This window comes from Hyperoodon ampullatus (genome assembly GCF_949752795.1).
Source record: "Hyperoodon ampullatus genome assembly, chromosome: 3".
Lineage (NCBI taxonomy): Eukaryota > Metazoa > Chordata > Mammalia > Artiodactyla > Ziphiidae > Hyperoodon > Hyperoodon ampullatus.
The window spans coordinates 54,911,538-54,935,044 of NC_136916.1; the positions used below are offsets into that span (position 1 = coordinate 54,911,538).

At 54.1% G+C, this 23,507-nt stretch overlaps 1 protein-coding gene and 1 pseudogene across 2 annotated transcripts; both read right to left on the reverse strand.

Moving 5' to 3' along the window:
* Positions 1–1,063: 1,063 nt before the first annotated feature.
* Positions 1,064–2,569, reverse strand: LOC307050653 (glyceraldehyde-3-phosphate dehydrogenase-like; annotated as a pseudogene). The gene is made up of 3 exons: positions 2,525–2,569; positions 1,439–2,249; positions 1,064–1,209 (listed from the first exon to the last, which is right to left on the reverse strand). The product of its transcript is annotated as a glyceraldehyde-3-phosphate dehydrogenase-like (transcript).
* A 13,038-nt stretch (positions 2,570–15,607) lies between these two features.
* Positions 15,608–22,069, reverse strand: PIF1 (PIF1 5'-to-3' DNA helicase; the record flags this gene model as incomplete). Its single annotated transcript, XM_079699939.1, has 12 exons — positions 21,482–22,069; positions 20,489–20,621; positions 20,279–20,404; positions 20,007–20,160; positions 19,801–19,915; positions 19,619–19,725; positions 18,263–18,402; positions 17,790–17,896; positions 16,988–17,075; positions 16,686–16,831; positions 15,877–16,068; positions 15,608–15,667 (listed from the first exon to the last, which is right to left on the reverse strand). The coding sequence occupies exons 1-12, from the start codon at positions 22,037–22,039 to the stop codon at positions 15,608–15,610; spliced, it is 1,926 nt and encodes a 641-aa protein (XP_079556065.1). The 5' UTR covers positions 22,040–22,069.
* Positions 22,070–23,507: the final 1,438 nt, after the last annotated feature.

Sequence of the window (23,507 nt, forward strand, 5' to 3'; positions counted from 1 at the left end):
CCTTTTCTGACATCCCAGTCTTAGGGAGATCATTTGCTTGACATTTAACAGCTGTGAACACGCATTTCAAAGCTTTTGAGAGAATATAATGCACCAGGGGGATTTTTATGTTAACTATAAGCAGGAGAATTCCCAGTGTTTGGAGTGTACTTTGGAGCCATGGTCCCCAAGACCCAAACCAATCAGAATCAAATAAGTCAAAGAAAGACCCTATTGAAAGAGTCATCTTCTTAAGTCAAGTTTGCTCAATAATGTTACGTAACTGAGTTTCAACTTTCCCAGAAGTATTAACCCAGGTATAACAGGTACACTTGCATTGTTTCTGACCAAAAAAAATATGCTATCCTTATTTTTGTCTGTTTGTATGTAGTGTGTCTTTTTTTCCTCAGGCTGCTTTTAAGTCTTTCTCTTTATCACTTTTTTTTTTTTTTTGGAAACTATTATTTTATTAAGGAATCCACTTCTATGACTTATGAAGCCCAGGCTGAGTTAATAGTGATGAGTTCTGGAGGTAATGACACCCCACTCTGACTTTCTGGTTATAACCACTGTCTTCTCTCTCTATCCCAACTGAAATCCCAGACTCATGAGGCCTCAATCCCTGCCCTCCTATTCCTGGAAGACGCCAAAGCCAACTATGTAAGAGCCTTTTTCAGAGGAAAAGATGACTTTTGTCTTCCCAGAAGACAAACCCTCTACTTTGCTTTATGAGGCAGACAGCAACCCCAAACCACAGAAAGGTTGAGAATTCTCTTTATCACTTTTTAAAAACAATTTTGATATACTTTGGTATAGGTTTTTTTTTTTTCCTTTTTCTTTTTCTTTTTTTTTCTTGGCTGAGTAGAGAGTACTTATTGATGGTACATGACAAAGTAGGGGTCCTCCAAAGTAGGGCTTGGGAGAGCCCCAGCTGTGATGGGCCACAGTTTCTTATTCTTGGAAACTGTCAAGAACAAGAGATTCTCAGAGTCTTGGGAGATTGAGTTGAGGCAAGGACTCCCCAGAAGCTGAGGACCTCTCTCTTCCTCTTGTGTTCTTAGTAGGGCTGATGGTCCAGGGACTCTTACTCCTTGGAGGCCATGTGGACCATAAGGTTCATCACCCTGTTGCTATAGTCAGATTCATTGTCGTACCAGAAAATGAGCTTGATAAAGTGGTCATTGAGAGCAGTGCCAGCCCTAGCATCAAAGGTGGAAGAGTAGGGCTTCCCTGGTGGCACAGTGGTTGAGAGTCTGCCTGCCGATGCAGGGGACACGGGTTTGTGCCCCGGTCCGGGAAGATCCCACATTCCGCGGAGCGGCTGGGCCCGTGAGCCATGGCCGCTGAGCCTGCGCGTCCGGAGCCTGTGCTCCGCAACGGGAGAGGCCACAGCAGTGAGAGGCCCGCATAAAACAGCAAAAAAAAAAAAAAAAAAAAAAGGTGGAAGAGTGGGTGTCACTGTTAAAGACTCAGGAGACAGTCTGGTCCTTAATGTAGCCCAGGATGCCCTTAACGGACCCTTTGATACCTACTTTACCACCTTCTTGATGTCATCATATTTGGCACCTTTCTCCAAATGGAGGTCAGATCCAGAACCAACACATTGTGGGTGGGGACATGAGAGGCCACGCCAGTGAACTTCCCATTCAGCTCAGGGATAACCTTGCCTACAGCCTTGGCAGCACCAATAGAAGCTGGGATAATGTGCTGGGCACCCCCATGACCATCACACCACAGCTTCCCAGAGGAACTATCCACTGTCTTCTGGGGGGCAGTGATGGCATAGACTGTGGGTATGAGTCCCTCCATGATGCCAAAGTTGTCATGGATGATGTTGGCTGGGGGGAGTGGGGGCAAGCAATTGGTGATGCAGTAGGCATTGCTGACAATCTTGAGTGAGTTGTCATATTTCTCATGGTTCACGCCCATGACATACATGGGGGCATCAGCAGAAGGAGCAGAAATGATGACCCTTTTGGCTCCACCCTTAAAATGAGCCCCAGCCTTCTCCAAGATAATGAAGACACCAGTGGACTCCACAACATATTTGGCACCAGCATCATCCTATTTGATGTTGGTGGGATCTCACTTCTGAAAGATGGAGATGGGCCTTCCATTGATGACAAGCTTCCCGTTCTTATCTTTCTGCCATTGAATTTGCCATGGGTGGAATCATACTGGAACATGTAGACCATGTAGTTGAGGTCAATGAAGGGGTCATTGATGGAGACATTATCTACTTTGCCAGAGTTAAAAGTAGCCCTGGTGGGACTTCCCTGGTGGCTCAGTGGTTGGGAATCCACCTGCTAATGCAGAGGACACAGGTTCAAGCCCTGGTCTGGGAAGATCCCACATGCCAAGGAGCAGCTAAGCCCGTGCACCACAACTACTGAAGCCCGAGCGCCTGGAGCCCATGCTGTGCAACAAGAGAAGGCCCCGCTCGCCACAACTAGAGAAAGCCCACGCACAGGAACAAAGACCCAAAGCAGCCAAAAATAAATAAATAAATTTATTTATTAAAAAAAAAAAAAGTAGTCCTGGTGACCAGGCACCCAATACAGCTGTATTCGTTTACTCCAGCCTTCACCATCATGTCTCAGTGACACGGCTGGCACTGCACAAGAAGATGCAGCTGTCTTGGGAATTCCCTGGTGGTCCAGTGGTTAGGACTCTGCTTTCACTGCCAAGGGCCCGGGTTCAATCTTGGTCTCTCTTGTGCTTTCTGTTGGATGGGGAAGACCAGAGAGCTTGGTATAGTTTCTTTATGTTTACAGTGCTTGGGGTTATCTTAGATCTATGGATTTATTGTTTTTATCAAATTTAGAAATGTTTCAGTTAATTTTTTCCTTCAAATATATTTTCCTGTCTTCTTCCCTCAGGTTACATATATAGAAATATTAGGTCACTTGAAGTCATCTCACAGCTCACTGATGCCATGTTATTATTATTATTTTTTTTTAGCCTTTTTTCTCTAGGTGTTTTATTTTGTATAGTTTCTATTACTATGTATTAAAATTCACTAATCTTCTGCCATGTCTAGTGTTCTATTAATCCATCTAGTGTATTTTTTTTTTTTTTGTGGTATGTGTGCCTCTCACTGTTGTGGCCTCTCCCGTTACGGAGCACAGGCTCCGGACGCGCAGGCTCAGTGGCCATGGCTCACGGGCCCAGCCGCTCCACGGCACGTGGGATCCTCCCAGACCGGGGCACGAACCCGTGTCCCCTGCATCGGCAGGCGGACTCTCAACCACTGCACCACCAGGGAAGCCCTATCTAGTGTATTTTTATCTCAGACATTATAGTTTTCATAATTTCAACTTGGGTCTTTTAAAAAATACCTTCTATATCTCTACTTAACATGGTCAGTCTTTTCTTTATCTTCTTGCACATATGGAATATAGTTAGAATAACTGTTTTAATGTCTGTGATAGGGACTTCCCTGGCGATCCAGTGGTTAAGACTCTGTGCTTCCACTGTAGGGAGAACGGGTTCGATCCCTGGTTGGGGAATTAAGATCCTGCATGCTGTGCAGCCAAAAAAAAAAAAAAAAAGTCTGTAATAACTCTATCATCTGGATAATTTCTAGGTAGGTTTCAATTGATTGGTTTTTCTTTTCATTATGGGTCATATTTTCCTGTTTCTTTTTTACCTGCTAATTTTTATTGGTTGCCAGGCATTAAGAATTTTATTTTATCAATTGCTGGGTTTTTGTGTGTGTGTGCGTGTGTATTCTTTTTTTTTTTTTTTTTTGCGGTACACGGGCCCCTCACTCCTGGGGCCCCCCACCCCCACCCCGCCATGGAGCACAGGCTCCAGACGCGCAGGCTCAGCGGCCATGACCCACGGGCCCAGCCACTGCGTGGCATGTGGGATCCTCCCAGACCGGGGCACAAACCTGCGCCCCCTGCGCTGGCAGGTGGACCCCCAACCACTGCACCACCAGGGAAGCCCTGTGTGTGTGTATTCTTATAAATGCCCTTGAGCTTTGTCCTGGGGTGCAAAAGTTACTTGAAAACAGTTCGGTCCTTTCAGATCTTACTTTTGTTAGAGGGGGCCAGAGCAGTGTTTAGTTTTTTCCCACTTTTGAGCCAAAAATTCTTCTGATGCTGGCTCTATTCAGTGTCCCATTAATTGTGTGGTTTCTACTCTGGTTTGTGGGAACCAGCACTATTCGCAGCTCTCTGTGAGCTCCAAGGATTATTCTCTCATCCTTTTGGGTGGTGCTTACTGTGCTTTCTGGTGGTTTCCTCACATGCATGCACTGAGCAGAATTACTGCAGAGGTACCCTGTGTAGAGCTCTAGTGTTCTCTGTGTGCAGCTCTTGCCCTTTTGGTTCTCTGCCTTGTGTTCAGTACTCCCAGCTTTTCAGTGTCTTCTCAGTGTGGGGAGGCTGCCAGACTTCACCTGCCTTCCTCTTGCTGCGCTCTGGTCTGGAAACTTTCTTCAGGCAGTGAGGTGGGGCATTTATAGGGCTCACCTCATTTGTTTCCTTACGCCCAGAAGTCACTATTTTTCCCTGTCTGGCATCCAATGTCTTGAGAACCACCGTTTCATATATTTTGCGGGGTATTTTATTTTATTTTATTTTATTTTTATTTTTATTTTTTTGCAGTACGCGGGCCTCTCATTGTTGTGGCCTCTGCCGTTGCGGAGCACAGGCTCCGGACGCGCAGGCCCAGCGGCCATGGCTCACGGGCCCAGCTGCTCCGCGGCATGTGGGATCTTCCCGGACCAGGGCACGAACCCGCGTCCCCTGCATCGGCAGGCAGACTCTCAACCACTGCGCTACCAGGGAAGCCCTTTGCGGGGTATTTTAGTTGTCTTAGGTGGGGATGTAAATCCAGTCCCTGTTACTCCATCTCAGCTGGATGCAGAAATCCTTATGATCATTGGTTGATTTGTTCAGTTGGCATTTATTGAGGGCAAGCTTGCTGTGTGCCCACCTCACACCAGGCTTGTTCATCTCCAAACACTCCAAATATTCCTGTCTCAGGGCCTTTGCGTGGGCCCTCTTCTCTGTCCAGAATGCTCTTTCTAGCTGTTCTTCCCTCCCTCAGCTCAAAGGCCTTCTCAGACTAACCTGTGTAAAGCTAATTGCTCTCTTTTATTTCCATCACACTTATGCTTTCCTTTACAGCTTCTTTTACTAGAATGTAGGCAGGAATTTTTGTCCAGTTCCCCACAGCCAGCTCAGGGCCAGGCACACTGTCAGTGTTCAATAAATATTTATTGAAAGAGTGCGGTCTTTGCATATTTCAGGGTGCCTGTCATATAACAGAGCCCAGTCAACTTGGAGGTGCTTGGCTGGTGGGAACACAGCTCCCTGCCTGAAGGTGCCCAGCAAGGAAGGGAGACCAGGCCCCTGAACTGAGGCCCCCCTCAGCCGCGCTCTCCTTAGTGATAATCAAAGGCCCCACGTGCCTGCCTGGGAGGGCTGACAGGTGGGGCTGATGAGTTGCAGACCCAGGTCTCCGCCCAGCACAGAACCAGATGCTGGGCAGGAGCCAGAGCCAAGCTTCCATGACACTGTTGTCTTCAAAGCCCCTGTCCCACCCTAGGCCCTGGGTGGGGATTTCAGGCCTCACTAAACCCCTCAGAGTGTCTGCCACCAGCCTCTGGGAAAAGATGGAGCCATCCCCTGGTTCTAGTCCCAGATCTAGTTGTGTGACCGTTGACAACTATTAGAATGCTCACAGGATTAGAGGTTGGCTCTATAATGTAAATAGTACTTTGTAAACTGCACAAGTACTCACTGAGCCTTAGGAAATTTCTGTTCCAAACCCCTACTTTTTTTTTTTGCGGTACGCGGGCCTCTCACCGCTGTGGCCTCTCCCATTGCGGAGCACAGGCTCTGGACACGCAGGCTCAGCGGCCATGGCTCACGGGCCCAGCTGCCCCGCGGCATGTGGGATCTTCCCGGACCGGGGCACGAACCCGTGTCCTCTGCATCGGCAGGCAGACTCTCAACCACTGCGCCACCAGGGAAGCCCCCAAACCCCTACTTTTGACAGAGGAAGGGACTGTTTAAATGAGATGATGTATGTAGACTGCTTAGCACCAGGCTTGGGACTTTGTGTTTGTATTCTAGCTACTAACCAGCTGCCTACCTCTGGCTGAACAACCAACAGCCTGCACCCCCTCAGCTGGGGGCCTTGATCCATCTGTCCGCAATAAGGATTATAGCTACCATTTTTTGAGCATTTACCAGGTGTCAGGCCATGAGCTCAGCACTTTGCGTGCATGATCTAATTCTCTCATCATAGGATGAAATAGTTGTTATTATTCCCAGTGAGGAAACTGAGGCTCAGAGACATTGGGTAATTTTCCCAAGACCCTGAAACTAGTAAGTGGCTGAAGCAGTGTTCAAACCCCAGGGTGGGAGGTCTCCAAGCTTCTAGGTCCTGGCTTCTCTTCCCTTAGCATTCTCTTCTAATAAGTGGTATTTCCTGCCAGCTACTCCTTCCTGGGCCTTTGGGGAAGGTTTCTGAGAGTCCATTTGGCCAGTCACTGGATCAGGACAAGACAGGGTCTAAAACCTCCAGCTGAGAGTCTGCCCCGCAGCCCAGCTGTGAGCTTGTGGAGTTGGCAGTGAGGAAGTCTCTGAGAGTCAGAGAAAATCCCATGTTAAAAACACCACCCTGGGGGAAGGAGAGGGGGTTGGGCAGGAGCCCACAGACCCAAGGGTTCACTCAGCAAGTGCCTGCCAGCTGGTTCTCCAGGAGCGGCCAGTTGTACATTCCCCACAGGATGGCGGGAGCTGCAGATACAGGCAGGCAAGTGAATCTGGCCCGTGGGAGCTCCACATGGGCAAGGTCACTCAGATGGGGCCACCCAGGGGGCCTGGCCTCTCTAGGAGGGGATGGAGCTTGAATCAGCCTTGGATGAAAGAGTGGGGGTGGGATGGGCAGCCTTTTCAGCACAGAGAAGCCCTGAGTGCCACCCAGGCCATCCGCCTTTCCTGGGCTCCTGGCCTGCGCCCCACTATGTGTCCACACCACAGTCCCTAAGTGAGGGGTCGTTAGTGCTTGGTACATGAAGAAACTGAGCCCAGGGTCCAAGACTGCGGGTGGGATGTGCTGAATGCCAGGTGATGAGTTGGATTATTCTTAGGGAGGCCATGGAGGGCCATGGGAGATTCCTAAGCATCAGTAAGTTACCTGGGCAATGTCTGGGGCTGCTTATTGCAGGGGACGAGAGCGGAGGCCAGAGACAGTGTAGAGGCTGTTGGAGCAATCTTTTTTTTTTTTGGCCGTGCCGCACAGCGTGCGGGATCTTAGTTCCCCCGACCAGGGATCGAACCCGCACCCCCTGCCGTGGAAGTGCCGAGTCCCAACCACTGGACCACCAGGGAATTCCCTGTTGGAGCAATCTTGAGGGGCTATGAGGCAGACCTGGGCCTGGGCGAGAGCTGGAAAGGCCTGAGCAATGGGACTGTGCTGATGGGAGGTGCAGAAGATGTAAACAGTAAGGGATCTTAAAGACCATCTACCCAACCCACTTGTTTTACACAAGAAGACTGAGGCCCAAAGAGGGAAAGGGGATTGTCCAAGGGCAAACAAGAGGTAAAAGGTAGAGCCAAGCTAGAAAGACCCTGAAAAGTTCAAGGACACCCCACCCCGACTAAACACTGAGCAGAGTTTCCTCCTATAATTGACCCTCCTTCCCCTGGGATCAAGCCCCACCTGAGGTTACCAGGGGTCCCAGTAAGACCCAGCTCAGCTTCTGTCTCACTGTGAGCCCCCGGGGCCTCTCCTCCCCTTCCCTGGGCCACAGTTGCTCATCTGTGAAATGAGGCCATTGGACCAGCTGACCTCTTTGGCCCCTATCTGCTCTATGTGCCCAGAGGAAGACAAGGCTAGGGCTTCTTCCTCACTCTGGTCCCCCACCCCCTAGTCCAGCATGACACTGACACGCGGGTGGGGCTGGCTTCTTGGGGCTCACATGCCTGGGGAGGCAACATGATCTGTAAAGGATCCCTAACCCTCTCCTTTTGAACCCCAGAGAGGGCACCTCCTTCATGTGAGGACCACAGGGGGATTAGCCACTCTGAGATGGGAGGCTGGGGAGGCAGCCAGGACACCTGGGGGAAAGAGGAAGAGAAGGAAGCAGGAGAGGGAGGGCCTCCGGGCCTCAAGGGGGAAGAACAGAGGGACTGGGAAGGGCCCTGCGGGGGTCCTGCAGCGGGAAGGAGTCTAGCCTCGCTGCTTCACTCCTTCGGAGGAGTGTGGGACATGACACTTTCTGGCTGTAAGTTTCTGAGTACGTGACCAAGTTAAGGTGAGCTAATCTGGGGGCCGGGCCAGAAGCAGGGGGATGCCTGGGCCAGGAACCTGGGAGGAGGAGAAGGAGAGGTGTGGTTGGCCTGGAGAAAAGAAGAGGGAGGCAGAAGCGAAGGAGTCAGGGTCCCTGCCTGGGAGCTACTCAGGCAGGAAGCGTGTGGGGGGGCACTTGGTTTTTGTTTTCGTTTTTTAAAATTTATTATTTATTTATTTATTTTTGGCTGCGTTGGGTCTTTGTTGATGCGCGCGGGCTTTCTCTAGTTGCAGAGAGTGGGGGCTACTCTTCGTTGCTGTGCGCGGGCTTCTCATTGCAGTGGCTTCTCTTGTTGTGGAGCACGGGCTTCAGTAGTTGTGGCACACGGGCTCAGTAGTTGTGGCTCGCAGGCTCTACAGCGCAGGCTCAGTAGTTGTGGCGCACGGGCTTAGTTGCTCCATGGCATGTGGGATCTTCCCGGACCAGGGCTCGAACCCATGTCCCCTGCATTGGTAGGTGGATTCCCAACCACTGTGCCACCAGGGAAGTCCCGTGTGGGGGACTTTGAATGATGCCTTGTCCCTGATGAGTCACTGTCTGGTGTTACATACAGCCCCAGACACGAGGAGACCTGGCATGGAGGGGCAGAAAGCATAAATCTGGAGCGGGGCCAGGCCTAGGTTTCAGACCTCTCCACTCACTAGTTGTGTGGCCCTGGGCTGGTCTCTTGGCCTCTCTGAGCCTCTGATTCTAGAAGGGAATAGCAGTTGTTTCATCCTTACTGGGCAGGCTGTGAGATCAGATGTCAGTCTTACCCCAGACCCTCCCACTCCCCTTGCTGGTCAAATGCCACTTCTTCACCCAAGCACACCACCCCCCAGGCCTTGGGAGTGGCATTATTCCTCAGTCTCCCACACCACCACAGTCCCTGGGGCTACAGGAAGCCTTCTGGGAGTGCCCCAGTCCCTCTAAAGGGGTTGGAGCCAATCCAGGGCCTGTGCAGTGAGGGAATCAAATGGGAGGCTGGGGTAGGGAGTGCAAGGACCCTCCCATACCTGCTTCACCACTGTATCTCCTGTTCCCCCCCACTCTCTGATGGGATATTTGCAACTACCTCCCTCCCCTTTTTCTAAGCTCAGGCCCTGCTTGTCTGTTCCACAACAAGGAGTGAATGTTATTTAAAAGGAGATCAGGAGATTTGCCTTAAATAGGCATGGAGTGCGTGCCAGGGCCCAGGGTGCAGGGCGGGGGAGGAGGCCACCCTGGGTGTTGGAGGGAGAGGACTGGAGCTGAACAGAGAGGAGAACACCCTCCCTAAGGGTGTGCACAGCCCTTCACAGTTTACCCAGATTAGTCCTGGGCTGTGATGGATCAGTTACACAGGGCTTATTCCCACCCTACCCCCATTCTGAGGATGGGGAAACTGAGGCCTAGCTTAGGGAACTGACAGGTGTGCTAGTTGCCAGGTGGCATCTGAGGAGGATGCCATGGTCTTTCTGCTTCAGCCCCCAGGAGCTGGGGCCTCCTGCAGCAGGGAGGAGGCCCCTGCAGGGTTGGGGGGTAGGTCTTGAGGCCTCCCCCTGACACCTACCCCCACCACCAGGTCCCAGGCCTTTGGCTCCTGCCCCTGGGTTGCCCCCACTTGCCCTCCCAGCCCCAGCTTGTAACTGGACGCCCTCCTCACTCGACACCTTCCCAGGTGAGCTGGGGCTCTGCTTACTGAACCCAACACCAGCTGGGGGAGGGGAGTGAGGGGGCACCCCTGGGGCAGGCATCTGCCGGGAGGCTGCGAGGCTGCAGGAGGGAGCTGGAGGTGGCGGGAGTCCAAGGAGTGGAAGGTGGGCTGACTGTCAGCCTCTCCCCCGCAGGGCTAGTCTGGCACCCGGGTTCACTGCCCCATTCAGCGTCTCCTACCAAGCCCCTCCCCTTCCATCTCATCCCCTCCCAGCCATTTATGTCTCAGCAGGTGATGCTCTTGGAATCCTAAAGAAATGGAGTCTTGAGTGTGGGGTTTCAGGGACAAAGCTAGGGGAAAGGAAGCAGCGCCTGCTTCCTCCTTTTTGCAAAGGTCCTGAACACCAAGGTGAGGCTTCAGACACCTGGGTGCCATCCTGGCTCTGCCATTTACAGCCCTGTGACCTTGAGCTGCCCACCTTCTGTGAGCCTCCTCTGTAAACTAGGTCTAAAGATCCCCCTCGTAGAGTCATCAAAGACGCTCAGATAAGAAGGTGGACAGAGGCAAGAAGAAGGGCAGTTATGATACACACAGTCACCGACCAGGGCTGGGACTCAATTTGTTTTGGGAAGGAGAGGGGACAAGACCTCATTCTCCCCTTCCCCTTAGAGGCTGGGCACAGCCTGGGTCCTCCAGGAGGGAAGACTGAAAGAGAGTCTTTACTCTGGTCTCCTGCTAATTCTCTTTGTTATTCTCTGGCCACCCTAGAGGCTGGGGGACAGGGGGAGGGAGAGATGAGGAGGGTTGCAGGGTGGCCTCTTCAGGTAAGTGCAATAAAGGCCTATAGGAGCTAACCATGAGGGTTTACCACATGCCTGTCCCCACCCCAGCTCTTTACCTGTCCTAACTCCATGGCTAATGATGAAATTTGGGCTGAGGTTTTAGGCAGCATGTCCAAGGTTACACAGCAAGTGGTGGAGCCAGTATCTGGCTTCAGTGTCCTCTGCTGACCTTGCAAAAACCCCAGGACCCTGGGACTTGGGTTCCAGACCCAGCTTGCAGTGTGACCTTGGCCAAGTCACCTAACCTTACAAGGGATTAGTTTCCTTACCCCATAAAGTGGGGATAATGTCCCACTCTCCTCTTGGGGTTATTGTGGAAAAACAAGGGGGCTAATGAATTCAAACCATGAGGCACTCAACAGATACCTACTACTAGCTTCTCAACAAAGAAGCTTCCCTATGCCTACTGGCCGCCCCAGCTCCTGAGGTGGCCCACCCAGGCACAGAGACTTGAAGACAAAGGACCGGACAGGTCTCTGGGCAGAGACCGACTGACCACTTGGCGCCACCTAGTGGTGCCTGGCGTGTGGTGCTTGGGGAGCAGGAGGCCCACTACTCTGGGATGCAGGGGTCTGAGCACCACCATTGGCCCTGTAGGGGTGAGCAAAGTGTGCCAGGATCTCAGAAAGGAGCAGGTCATGCCTCGCTAAACCCTCCCCTGGCCTCCGACTGAGGGTAGGGTGAAGGTGGGCCCTCCACCGGTCCCTCTGTTTCAGCCCCACCTCTTACTCCCTTTGGACAGCTCCGTGAACACCAAGTGGAGTGCACAGGGTTCCAGTTCCAGCTCTGCCACTGCCTAGCTCCCCAGGCCTCAGCTACCTCCTCTGCAAAATGGGAGTAAAAATCCCCACCTCTCAGGGGATGGCACTGGCCCTGAATTCTTTAAATATCAAACATTTTATGAAGTGTCTCCTTTCTAAAGTAATTGTGCTCAGTGCTTTGGTGCACGAAGACATCTAAGCCAGGTCTCTTGCTACTGTGGGGTCTCCAATGTCTAGCCAGCACCTGGATAAATATTTGTGAAGTGAATGAATGAATACATGAACACACAAGACGGGCAGGAGGTCTCCTCTATCCCAGTGTGACAGGATGTTACTGAGGATGTTTTCTTGGTTCTGTCTGTCCTTATCCCTCCACCCCTGCCCCCAAATTCTAAGTGGGGTCACCAGGCTTCTTTGTCTCAAATCTGGAAGCTATCTGAGGACACAATGTTTCCTGGCTTTTGCATCCTAGGTCCACTTCCTTGAGGGGATTATGTTGGGGGTAAGGAGAATCAGAGAGGAAGGTCTCCAAGACAGGGGAGGGGCCAGCGATCAGAGGGTCCCCTGGGAGTACCACAGGGAGATGCAGGGTTCCAGAGGGCATGGTGTGAGGCCCCCAGAGAGGTTATGGCTCTGGGAAAGCCCTCCCCCACCCTGCCCCTGGGCCTGGGCAGAGTTATGGCCTGTGGATGCTGGTCACTGCGGGTGTCAGCAGCTACCATGAGGCCCTGGAGCTGAGAGGCCTGCTCCTATGAGGCCTACTCCTGCCTGTATGACCCTGAGGGTGGGGAGCCCCCAATCCTGACTGAGATAGGGGTTTCCCTACACCCCCAGGGATGCAGGTTTAAAGTTAGATTAAATGAGATGCCAAGAAAATAAAGAACGGGGAGGTTCCTTGCACACCTCCCTCATGAGGCAGTCTACTCTCATGATCTGGCCTGAGGGGCAAGGATGTCTGGAGCTCCCCCTCCTATGAACACGTTTGCCCTCCTCCAGGGGCCTTCTGGAGAGCATCTTCACCTTGAGAGAGGATTGCTCAGGACAGGACTTTCTGGTGCCCAGACGGTCTCATGAGGAAGACATCTTTAAGCAGGGTGAGTTCATCTGAGAGCAGGGAACGCTGAAATCAGTCCCTGGGGAAGGGAAAGGGGCTGGAGGTGGTGGGGATGCCTCAGCAGTGTAAGTTGAGGGGTGGGGTCAGAGAGGAGAGTCCCAGGAGAGTGTACAGAAGAAATAACTGCATCTCCAAGACATCTTCAAGAGCCTGGCTCTGGAGGATGATGGGGGATTCATCTCTGGGCAGAAGCCCTGGTCCTTCTTGCATCCTGAGAGCATATTCAGCCTCTTGTCAGTGGCTGCAGGCTCTGCGCAGGAGACCAAGCTCAACCAGAGACACGCCCACCTGTGTAGTTCAGGACTCGTTCCCTGGTGGCTGTGCTCATTGTCCAGGGGTGGCCGCAGAGGTCCTCCAGGCCAGCTGCTCCCAGCTCCACCTTCAGTGACTAGCCTCCCTGGTTCCCACTGGTTCCCAAGCCTGGGTTTCTGGGCTTCATATCAGTTCTTTGAGCTAGGCTTCTGTTCTGCCACCTTCCTTTCCCACTCAAGTTATCTTGACTTGGGAACACCCTGATCCTTGAATGGCACCACATTTAAAAGCCCCCATGGTTGCCCACTTGTGCGTGTGGAGTCACCCTGATGGGCTTGGCTTCTCCTAAGACTGTCTTGTATTTGGGGCAGAGGAAAGGGTTCATGCCACAGAAAAACAGCTGACTCCTCAGGGTCAGGAAGGGTGGTGGCAAGTGCAAGACAGGCAGGGGTCATCCGGGGGGCCCGGGTGGCACCCCTCTAAGCCCCCACATCTTGTTTGCCAAAGGAGCCAGTGTAGGAACAGGCAGGACTGTGCTCTACAGACACTACGGTGATGATAACCATTAGTCATCATAAATTTTATTTATTTATTTTGGCTGCATTGGGTCTTTGTTGTTGCGTGCAGGCTTTCTCTAGTTGAGGCGAGCGGGGGCTACTCTTCGTTGTGGTGCGCGGGCTTCTCATTGCGGTGGCTTCTCTTGTGGAGCACGGGCTCTAGGCGCGCAGGCTTCAGTAGTTGCGGCACGCGGGCTCAGTAGTTGCGGCTCACGGGCTTAGTTGCTCCGCGGCATGTGGGATCTTCCTGGACCAGGGCTCGAACCCATGTCCCCTGCATTGCCAGGCAGATTCTAAACCACTGCACCACCAGGGAAGTCCCATAAATGTTAATAACAGCTACTGATTGACCTCCTGCCATGTGGCTGGCCTTTCTCCCAACAAACCTATGTGGATGTCAGTTACCACCTGCACTTTATAGGTAAGGAAACCCTCTCTGAGAGGTTGTGTAACATGCCTAAAGTTGCACAGCTGGTGAGTGGTAAAACCAGGATGGAAAGCCAGGTCTCTCCCCGATCTATAACCATCAGTCAAATTCTCCACAGGCTGTGCCTCCTCCACAAAGCCCACCGAGAATGTCTGAGGCCCTGTAGCCCCTCTGAAACACCGTGGCACTGAGCCCCCATTTAAGCAGACACTCCCTGAGCACCCAATCTTTGTGTGCTGGAGCCTGTGCTGGCTTTTGGGAGACAAGGACAAACACCTTCAAGCACCCGAGATTTCACGTCCCCTAGCAACCAGCATGGTTTCCGCCTTCTTGAGGTCTCCCACCATTGGCAATTTTACATTTAACTAACCATTGCTCTCTAGAGCTGCCACTGCACGCTTCCACTATAACCTGTATTTATCAGCCAGAACTGATAACCTTTTCACTCATAAGCAGTGAACCTTAGTCTTTGCCAGCCTATGAGGGCCCCTGAGCAAATTCCATCAGGCTTTTTGATCAGCTGAAGCTACCATGATCAGAACATCCAAGCTGGAGCCCCAGCAAGGCACAAAGTGAGAAAGTTTCAACCGAGGCCCCCAGCATTTGGACATTGTGACAGGCCCATTTCCCATCGTGTGAATTCTCTAGTGTGTCCTTGTCAGACTGTTGGGTAATGGCAATTCGCTATGAGTCACCAACCTCAGGTAACTCAGCTTTGCCAAATAACCAGTGATACTAACGAAACCTCATATAAGGGTGCTCTGAGCTCAGCCATCAAGGCGTTAACAGACACCTCTGTGTGACCAGGTATGCGGGGTGGGGTAGGGGTAGCACCCCGGAAAGGGTCAGCCAGTGCCCCGGGTAGGGGTTCTTAAAGGGAGCATAAGACTCAACTCACAGTCCTCACACAGTTCACAGGTTTATTTGTCCAAAATAAATACAGTCTGAGAACAACCATTTCAATACTTCTACACACGATTTCTTCACCGAAAGAGCAGCGTAAGATATAGACACACAGTTTGCAGTGCATGTTCTCAGGTTAGGCTCAGGAGGGTGTTTGTCCTGGCTTGTGCTGGGCTAGGTCTAGCTGTGAAGATTCCCCCGCCTCAGGTTCCCTTCTCTGCTTGGGACCTGAGTCCCCTGCCAGGACCCCTACAGCCTGTTCCTGCTCCTGGAGGACCTGCCACCTCTCCTCTCTGCAGCCTAAAGAGAACGGCATTCATGGGCTTCCCTGGTGGCGCAGTGGTTGAGAGTCCGCCTGCCGAGGCAGGGGACACGGGTTCATGCCCCAGTCTGGGAAGATCCCACATGCCGTAGAGTGGCTGGGCCTGTGAGCCTTGGCCACTGAGCCTGAGCGTCCAGAGCCTGTACTCCGCAACGGGAGAGGCCACACAGTGAGAGGCCTGCGTACCGCAAAAAAAAAAAAAACAAAAAAACAAAAAACAGAGCGGCATTCACAACCATGTGGCCCTGTGGCCAGCCCCTCGCAGAGAGCTGTGTCCTATAACACCAGCTACCACTGCAGGCCCATTGCCAACTCCTGACCCTGGAAGCAGCTCACCAGGGCAAGGGGAAAAACTGAGGCACAGCTGGCAAATGGATGGGAAGCACTCTCCTGAGCCCTGCCAGGAGGCTGAGAGCCCCTGAGAAAGGGACATACACTACCCTCCCCCAGGTATCCCCTGGGGCCTGGCCCACCAGGGAGCAGGAAGAGGGGGAGACCACCCTTTGTCTTCTCTTTGCAGATCAAAGGTTCGGGTCCACGTTCTCCTGGTCTGAGGCTGCCTCATCGTCATCTGGGGACTCCTATATCAGAGCCAGAGAAACCCAGTCATGGGCTTGTGCCACCCCCGAGTCGTAGCCTGGGGGCCAGCATCTCCTTCCTCTTGCCCCTGCTGCCAACGGAGCCGAGGAGGCTCTGCCACCCCCTCCCCATGGTCCTTTGGCCTTCCCTCTGTCCTAGCTCCCAGGCTGCCCAAGGCCCCATGGCCCACCATTGGGTGACTCCCTCTTACCAGGCTGAGGCCCCTGTCCTGCCGCAGGGTAGCATAGAAGCTCAGCACACGGGGGTCACAGCGAACCACCATGGGGTCAAAGTCCAACACACATAGGCCCTGCAGGCTGCGGGCCCGGGAAAGGGCCACATAGGCCTGGCCGCTGGCAAACACACGGCCCAGAGAGATCTCCACGCAATCCAGGGACATGCCCTGGGGGATGGAGGGACAGGGCTGGAGCCAGCTCAGCCTGAATTCACTTGTGCCCAAGAACCTGACCCCACCTCCACCAGCCCAGCTATTGCCCCTGATCTCCTTGCCCAGTCCAGAGACTCTGAGTCAGAGAGACAGGATGATGGGTGTCTGAGTAGGGGGGTGTCCAGGAAATACAGATCCAAGATAAGAGTAGAGGGATAAGGGTGAAAGGAAAGAGCTCAGGTCTGGGTCAGACAGACATGGAAATGAATCTTGGCTCTACAGGGCACTAGCTGTGTGACCTTGGACAAGTTACTTAACCTCTCTGAGCCTTGGTTTCCTCTTCTGTAAAACAAGAATGGTTATTACAACTATAACTCCTACAGTTGTCATAATATGTTAAAATTAACATATCTAATAGTGGCTCAGAAAATGGCAGGGCCCGAGATGACAGAGGGGAAGTGTATGTGTCCAGGAAAGAGAGGAAGTGGGATGGGAAATGCACTAAAGAAAGGTTTATTCTACAGCTGGTCTGGAACTTTCCATCCAGGGCAAGTTCAACCCTCACAAAGCCTCTAAGACCCCGCACCCTTCAACATGCCCCAGGCCTATCCTGCCCCCATCCCCACACTCACCTGGCTCTTGTGGATGGATATGGCCCAGGCCAGCTGGAGGGGCAGCTGCTGCCGGCTGAGAAGCCGGCCCCCAGTGGCCTGCACCATCCAGCGGTCAGCACGGATGACCTCGGTGACTCCACACAGGAACCGCACCTGGGGCAGCCCTGAGGGAGGCGTGGAGAAGTCCCACCTTTCAGTCCCGCTTCAGGGCTCCAAGGTGAGGATAGGCCTCACCTTTCCATGCTAGCCTTTTCCTCTGCACATTAACCCCAGGGCCCTGCTGCAAACCTGAGCAGTAGGACTGCTCCCCTATCACTTACCTCTCCCCTCGGCTTCGAACCCAACTACCACCCCTCGGGCACCATTTACCAGGCCCCGAGACACTGCCAAGTTCTTCACCAGCATCACCTGCGAGAGAAGGAAAACTGGAGGCATGGACTGCAGGGCATCCCCACGCCTGGCCTCAGCTCCAGGGGTCACTTCGGCGGATCTCTGAGGCTGGGGTCTGTCATGGAGGGGCACTGAGTCTGCTGAGGCCCCTGCGACAAACTGCTTTATTTCCTTAGGTCTCAGTTTCCCCTTGTGTCAAAGGGGAATGACATTTGCTCAGTTTGCCTCAGAAGGAGGGGGTAAAAACAATAAGGTGACAGGGCACAATGACCAAGTCTATTACAGGGAATGTGTATGGACCTCAGTCTTGAGGGATAGCCCTCTTCCAACCGCTGTGCCCGCATTTCCCCCTAGGTGCCCTTTGGAACCTGAGAAAAGGATCCCACCCTCACCATTGTGGAAGGAAGGAGGATGCTCACAGTAGAGGCTACACTGCAGAAGACAACTGAGTGCGGTAGGTATTTTACTCTGAATTTAGAGATGGGGAAACCCAGCTTCAGCAAAGGAAAGGCATTTGTCTAAAGCAACACTGCTTGGAGCTTCAGGTGGAGGAAGAAAATGGAAAATGGCTGGGAGCGTCAGGTAATGGAAGACAGGAAAGTGGCTGGGAACAGGAGGGAAGAAGTTTGCTATGGTCACAGCTGGGCCCTCTGGCTGTGGAGCAGCCTGTGCAGAGGGGCAAGGATCAGGGAGGCCGATGCTCCCAGGGTCTAGGCCCTGCTTCCCACTCACCTGAGCCCCCAGCTTTAGCTGAAGGAGCTGGCTAACGGGACACTGGGCATCTAGGGTCCGGGCTTGCTCAGGGTCACTGTCCATGGCCTCAAAGCTGTGTACCTCACCTGGGAAAAGAGAGTTGGGCAAACAGATTACAAGTCACTGACTTGTGGCTCAATTTCCAAAAAAACACCTATTAGACCAGGGCATGGAGGGAGGTAGTGAGCACAGCTCAAACCTAGCTGGGGCTTTGGAATCAGAGGCCTGGGTTCAAGTCTCATTTTTAGTGTTTACTGGCTGAATGACTTTGACCCAGGAAAGGTTACATCTCTCAAAGACACAATTACATCTGCAAATGTAAGGGACTTTATGGTCACAGAGGCTGGGATCGAGATATCTAAATGACACCAAGGGCCCAGGCTGCCTGGGGGGCCATGCCTGCCTGATGGCCTCTCCCAGCTGGTCTGGCCCAGCCCCAGCTCCCTGCTCACCTGGTAGTTCCTGCAGCTGCCTCTCATTGGTAAGGGCCACATCATCCTGGTGGGTGCAGAGCCTCGTGGCCACAATCCCATCTCGCCCCACCCTGTGGGCAGCAGTGGCCCGGAGCTGGCGGGTGACCTCATCTGAGCACCTGTGGAGGCCAGGCTATCAGGGCAGAGCCTACCTGAATACCAGGGAAGGTGGGGCATGTGGGTGATACGGCGCATGCAGCAGGCCATGGACCAGGCTTGGGGACTGGATGGAGCACCAGGGCAAGATCTGCTGGTTCCCCAAGCTGGCCAAGTTGTTCCTTCCTCACTTGGACCCCAGACATGGAGAATGAGCACGGGGGTGGTGCTTGGCTGTGAGCGTGGGCAGGCACCCTTCCCTGTGTCTGCCCCCAGGTTGGAGCTAGCCGCTCTCCTGAGGAAGTTAGATATGATGAGTGAGCATAGGCCAGAGATTTAGAGACCGAGGTGAGGCTCTGATGTTGATACCCTGTAATACTGGTACCCTATAATCAGATTGGCCTCCAAGCTACAATTTTCTAGCCCCTTGCCTGCTGCCTTAAGGGAAAAAAAAAATCTAGCCTGTGTTTCTATTTTCCCCACTTCAAGCCTTCCTCCAGGGAAGCCTGGGTGCTGCAGCAACTCCAGTGAGAGGAGGGGGAAGAACTTGGGAACACCTCTCACTGCTCTCACACTCAGCCTTTCTCTTGTCCCCCACACTTGCTGGTGTATGCTGTGCACCTTCCTACCTGCCTCCTGTCCCCAGGCATAGAAAGCCCCTCACCACCACCACCTGCTTCCTTCATCCCATCCCAATCTGACCTGGGTCCCAAGACCCAGCTGCGGTCCATATCTTCTGCCCTCCTGGCCTCCTTTCCACCCCCAAGTTAGAGTACCTGTAGCATTTCAACCTTTTGTCCTAGCTGGGGTGGGATCATGTCTGCAACCTCCTCTCCCCCGCAAGTGGCCACACAGGGTCAAAGAGTAGAAGGAACTTGGGTTTTAGAGTCAGACCTGAGTTCAAATCCTAGCTCAGCCACTTACTAGCCATGACTTTGGGCAAGTCACTTCACCTCTTTGAACCCCAGTTTCTGCATCTGTAAAATGGGAGTGTTAACATCTCTGAATAACTCCTGTGTCTCCATCTGCCCATAATTCCCTGACATGTACTCTGTGCCAGGCCCTGTGCTGGATGATAGGGCCCCAACCCTGGGGGAGGCTGGGCCCCAGTGCTCACAGAGTGACCATCCCCAATGGGGCCATGAAGCATTTCTCTCCCTTCTCTGGGTTCCTGTGCTCCTCCCTGACCCACGCTTGCATCCGCATCCCCTGGCCCCTTCTCTATTCACCAGGGCCCACCTGCCCAGCCGCACAGCTTGCAGCAGAGAGATGAAGGTCTTGTCCGTCTGCCTCCACACCTCAGTCAGCTCCAGGGTCACTGGGACACATCTCCTCCAGCTCTTGGCCTGGTAGGGGCAAGGTGGGGTGTCAGGGATCAGAGCAGACCCCTATGGGGGTTAGGGCCAGAGGGTGAGTGCTACCTGGAAGCAGAACTGCGGGGGCTGGGATCCCTTGGTTACAGGTGGCAGCTGCAGGAAGTCCCCACAGATGATGAGCTGGATCCCTCCAAATGGCTTGTTCTGCTGCCTCACAGCTCTGGAGAGGAGCATGTGGTGCTTTAGGTGCTGGGATGAGCGAGTTCCACATGGAAGACCACCAGAACCCAGTCCTCACTGCCCATACTGACCTGGCCACGGCCTCCAGCTTGTCAAATAGGTCCGCTTCCACCATGGAGATCTCATCGATGACTAGCCGCTGGCAGTTCAGCCAGCCCTGCCGCACACCTGGCCGCTGGGCCAGGGCCACACACTGGGCCAGGGGAGCCTGGCCCGAGCCAATGCCTGTGAGTGACACTATTCAGCCTGGGCTGAGATCCCAGCCCTGTCTCAACCCTGACCTCCCCTCTCTTCCCACCTGCCTGGCTTGCTCCCAGCTTAAGCCCCAGAGGCTCTCACTTACCTGCAAAGGCATGGAGGGTAGTACCCCCGATGTGGCAGGCTGCCACCCCAGTGCTGGCAGTGGCCACAGTGCCTGTGGGAGGCAGTGAGCCCAGGATACGCTTCAGCAGATAAGACTTCCCCGTCCCTGGGCAGAAGGCAAAGCCAGGGCCACTTCTCCTCCATCCTAGCACACCACTGTTCTCCCCACACCCACTCTGCCCCCCACTACCTGCACTCCCAGTGAAGAAAATGCTCCGGCCTTTCAGGACAACCCTCAGCACAGCAGCCTGTTCCCTGGAAAGCTCTGGTTTGGTGGGGGGCAAGCTCAGCTTCTTCACAGGCAGGGGCCACCTTGGGACTTCCTGGGGGGATAGGGCTGTCTCAGGGCCTCCCCACATTCCCTAGGCATTGCCCCCTCCCTTCTTGGCCTGGTAGCCCTTTGTGTCTCTGCTGGCTTCTCTCCTTGGAGCCCTTGGGCAGCCTCGGTTCACCTGGAGATCTTGCCAGTAACCACAGGGGTCCAGGTCTCTCCTTGAGGAAGGGACCGAGGCTGGATCTCCACTGACTCCTGGTGCCCTGAAGACCCCAGTGTGCAGGTCCAGATACTCCTTCAGCTTTCTCCCCTGGGTTCCCTAACTCTCCTGGTTCTCTTACCCATCCTTCCTTCTCACTACCCTTCCTGTCACAGATGTGTCTCTCTTGACTCAAAACACCCAAGCAAAACCCTGCCTAGCCAGGGCCCCTTCTGGCCGCATCTCCTTCTTCTTACCAGCTTGTCTCAAATCTCTGTGGTCTGTGATCCATCTGTTCCAGTTCCCGAACACTGTCAGACCCACCAGACTTTGTCCCCCTATCTGATTGGACCTGTTGGCTGCCCCTACACAGCTGACCGCTTCGTTCTCTCCAAAACCTCCTCTCCTCCTCCAGGGCGACCAAGTTCCCACTTTTCTTCTGAAGCACCTTCTCTGCTTTCTCTTTTAATGTGACCTTGGCCCCCTTTTCCTAGTCTCGTTACTCAATCTCAGGGATTGCACCATGAGAAACACATGCACAATTCCCATATTCCTGTCATTCTCAGAAGTCTGATGAGCATCTCGTCTGAGATAACCAGTAGCCATCTCGAACACCGCCACCATCTTCCCCCCACACTTGGGCTTTCTCGGTCTCTTCCGTCTCAGTGGCACACCCACTCCCCAAGGCGTACCCCCCTTCCTGTCCTCACGGTGCTGGGCTTGGCCCCCGACCGGGGCTCCGTGGGCTGCTTCACCGACGTGGAGTCCGTGACGCAGGTGGCCGCGGCGCGCTGCAGCTCCTCGGGCTGCACCGGGCTGATGGTGACGAAGTCGCGGGGCCGCGGGCCAAGCAGCTGCGTGCGGGCGGAGGCCGGCCCGGGACCCGGGGCCGCGGCCAGCTTGAGGCGCAGAGTGCGCAGGAAGCGGCGAAGGCGGTCAGGGGGGCAGTCGGAGAGCAGCAGCTGAACAGCGCCGGTCCGGGGAGCGCCGTCGGCGGGAAGCCGCAGAGTGCTGCGCCCGGACGAGGCGAAGCGCGTGAAGAGGCGCGCGGCGCGCAGTGGAAAGCACCGCGGCCGCTCCACGGGTCCGGGCGCCTGCAGCCTCAGCATCAACTCGCGGCGCTCGTTACGACCCAGTCTCAGCTCCGCGGTGCGTAGGGCCTGGCGCCTTCGCGGCTGCCCGCCCGGGCTCAGCTCCTCCACAGCAACACGGCACCGCAGCTCCGCGTCCGCGCATTCCGCTGCCACTGCCTGGGTGCCCGACAGCATCGCCACCAACTCTGCAGGCCTGCAAAAAGACCGGAGCGCAGGGGTCATCACAGGTGGTGTAGAGGTCAGGACGGGGAGCCGGGTCATAGCCACAAAGGGTCCCGGGGCTGTCACTGGTAACACAGAGAGTTCACGGAGAAGGTAAAAGGGTCCTGGGGCGAACCGGAAATTCTCTTAGAAATTACTCTCCTACACAATAATTTCCAGAGCGGCGGATGGGCAGCGTCAAGTACACCCAGGGTTGGGGAACCTCGGCTGTGCGACAAGGGCCACAGAAGAAGGGATCCCCTGAGCAGAAAAGAAGCCTGCTTCCAAGAGACCCAGGGCGAGCACGAGAATCCTGAGTCTTCTCGCCAGGAAGCAGGGGACTCTCACGTGTGGAGGTAAGCAGGGGACTGACATGTAATCAGCGCCTTCTGTCTTCCAGGTACGTTCACTGGTTTATATGCAGCCAAGCAGGTCTCACTATTCCCCGTGTACAGAAGTGGAAAACAGGCTGAGAGAGGCCACAACGGCTGGTGGGAGTCAGGGCTTGTGTGATTCTGAAGCCCCGGCGCTTCCCATCTCCAAGGTGGGATGGGGTAGAAAATATTTGGCTAGGGAAATCGCGGAGGGAACCTGGCGTCCGGGTTTCCGTTCACCCTCCGTCTGACCCACTAGTACGCACCCTCCCGGCAGGGACCCCTTGAAGAAGCAGGCGCTCTGCCTCCCACCTCTAGGATCGGGTGAACACTCACTTGCGCCAGCACTCGGGCGAACAAGCTAAACAAGGTCCACATGCAGTCAAAAGTAGGACACTAGTAACTTTCAAATACTGGGTGTAGAAAATCACCCTATCACCGGCCGGATCTTTAAATTTTCCGGCCAATCAGAGACAGCGGGCGTGACAACGGGAGTGTCTTTCTTTGGGTTTCAACTCGCGGGGCTTGGGCTGTACCAATAGCACGCCGGAGGAAGGAGGCTTATTGTGGTGGGGGAGCATACCAAGTCGCGCGGACTAGTGGGTGTGGTGGGAGGGGGCGGGGACTGCAGCGGGGCCGCGCGTGGTGTTGTGTCACCAGTCGCGTCTCTGAAGGTTTATTTTCAGAACCATACCTCCAACGCACACTCCCTCCTCTCTAGCCCTCGCACTAAGGCTGAACTTGGCCTTGCGGAAGAGCTGCCTCTGATCCCTCTCATCTCTGTTTACACATCACAGGACCTTTGCCCATTTCTGGGCAGACCCCCCCAACCCTCGCGCTCGCGCGCGCACACACACACACACACCCATGGCCTACTGCTCTCGCTGCCCACCCCGCCCCCAACAGCTCTTTCTACACTTATCTGTCTCTGTAACCATCATTTTACGCATTTGTCTTTCCCACGTGTCTGAGACCCATCAGTGAGGAACTCTTGAGACCTGTGGCCAGGTGCTCAGGGAGTACAAGGGAAGTGTGTGGGCCTCTGTCTTCAGGGAATTCGCATCCCT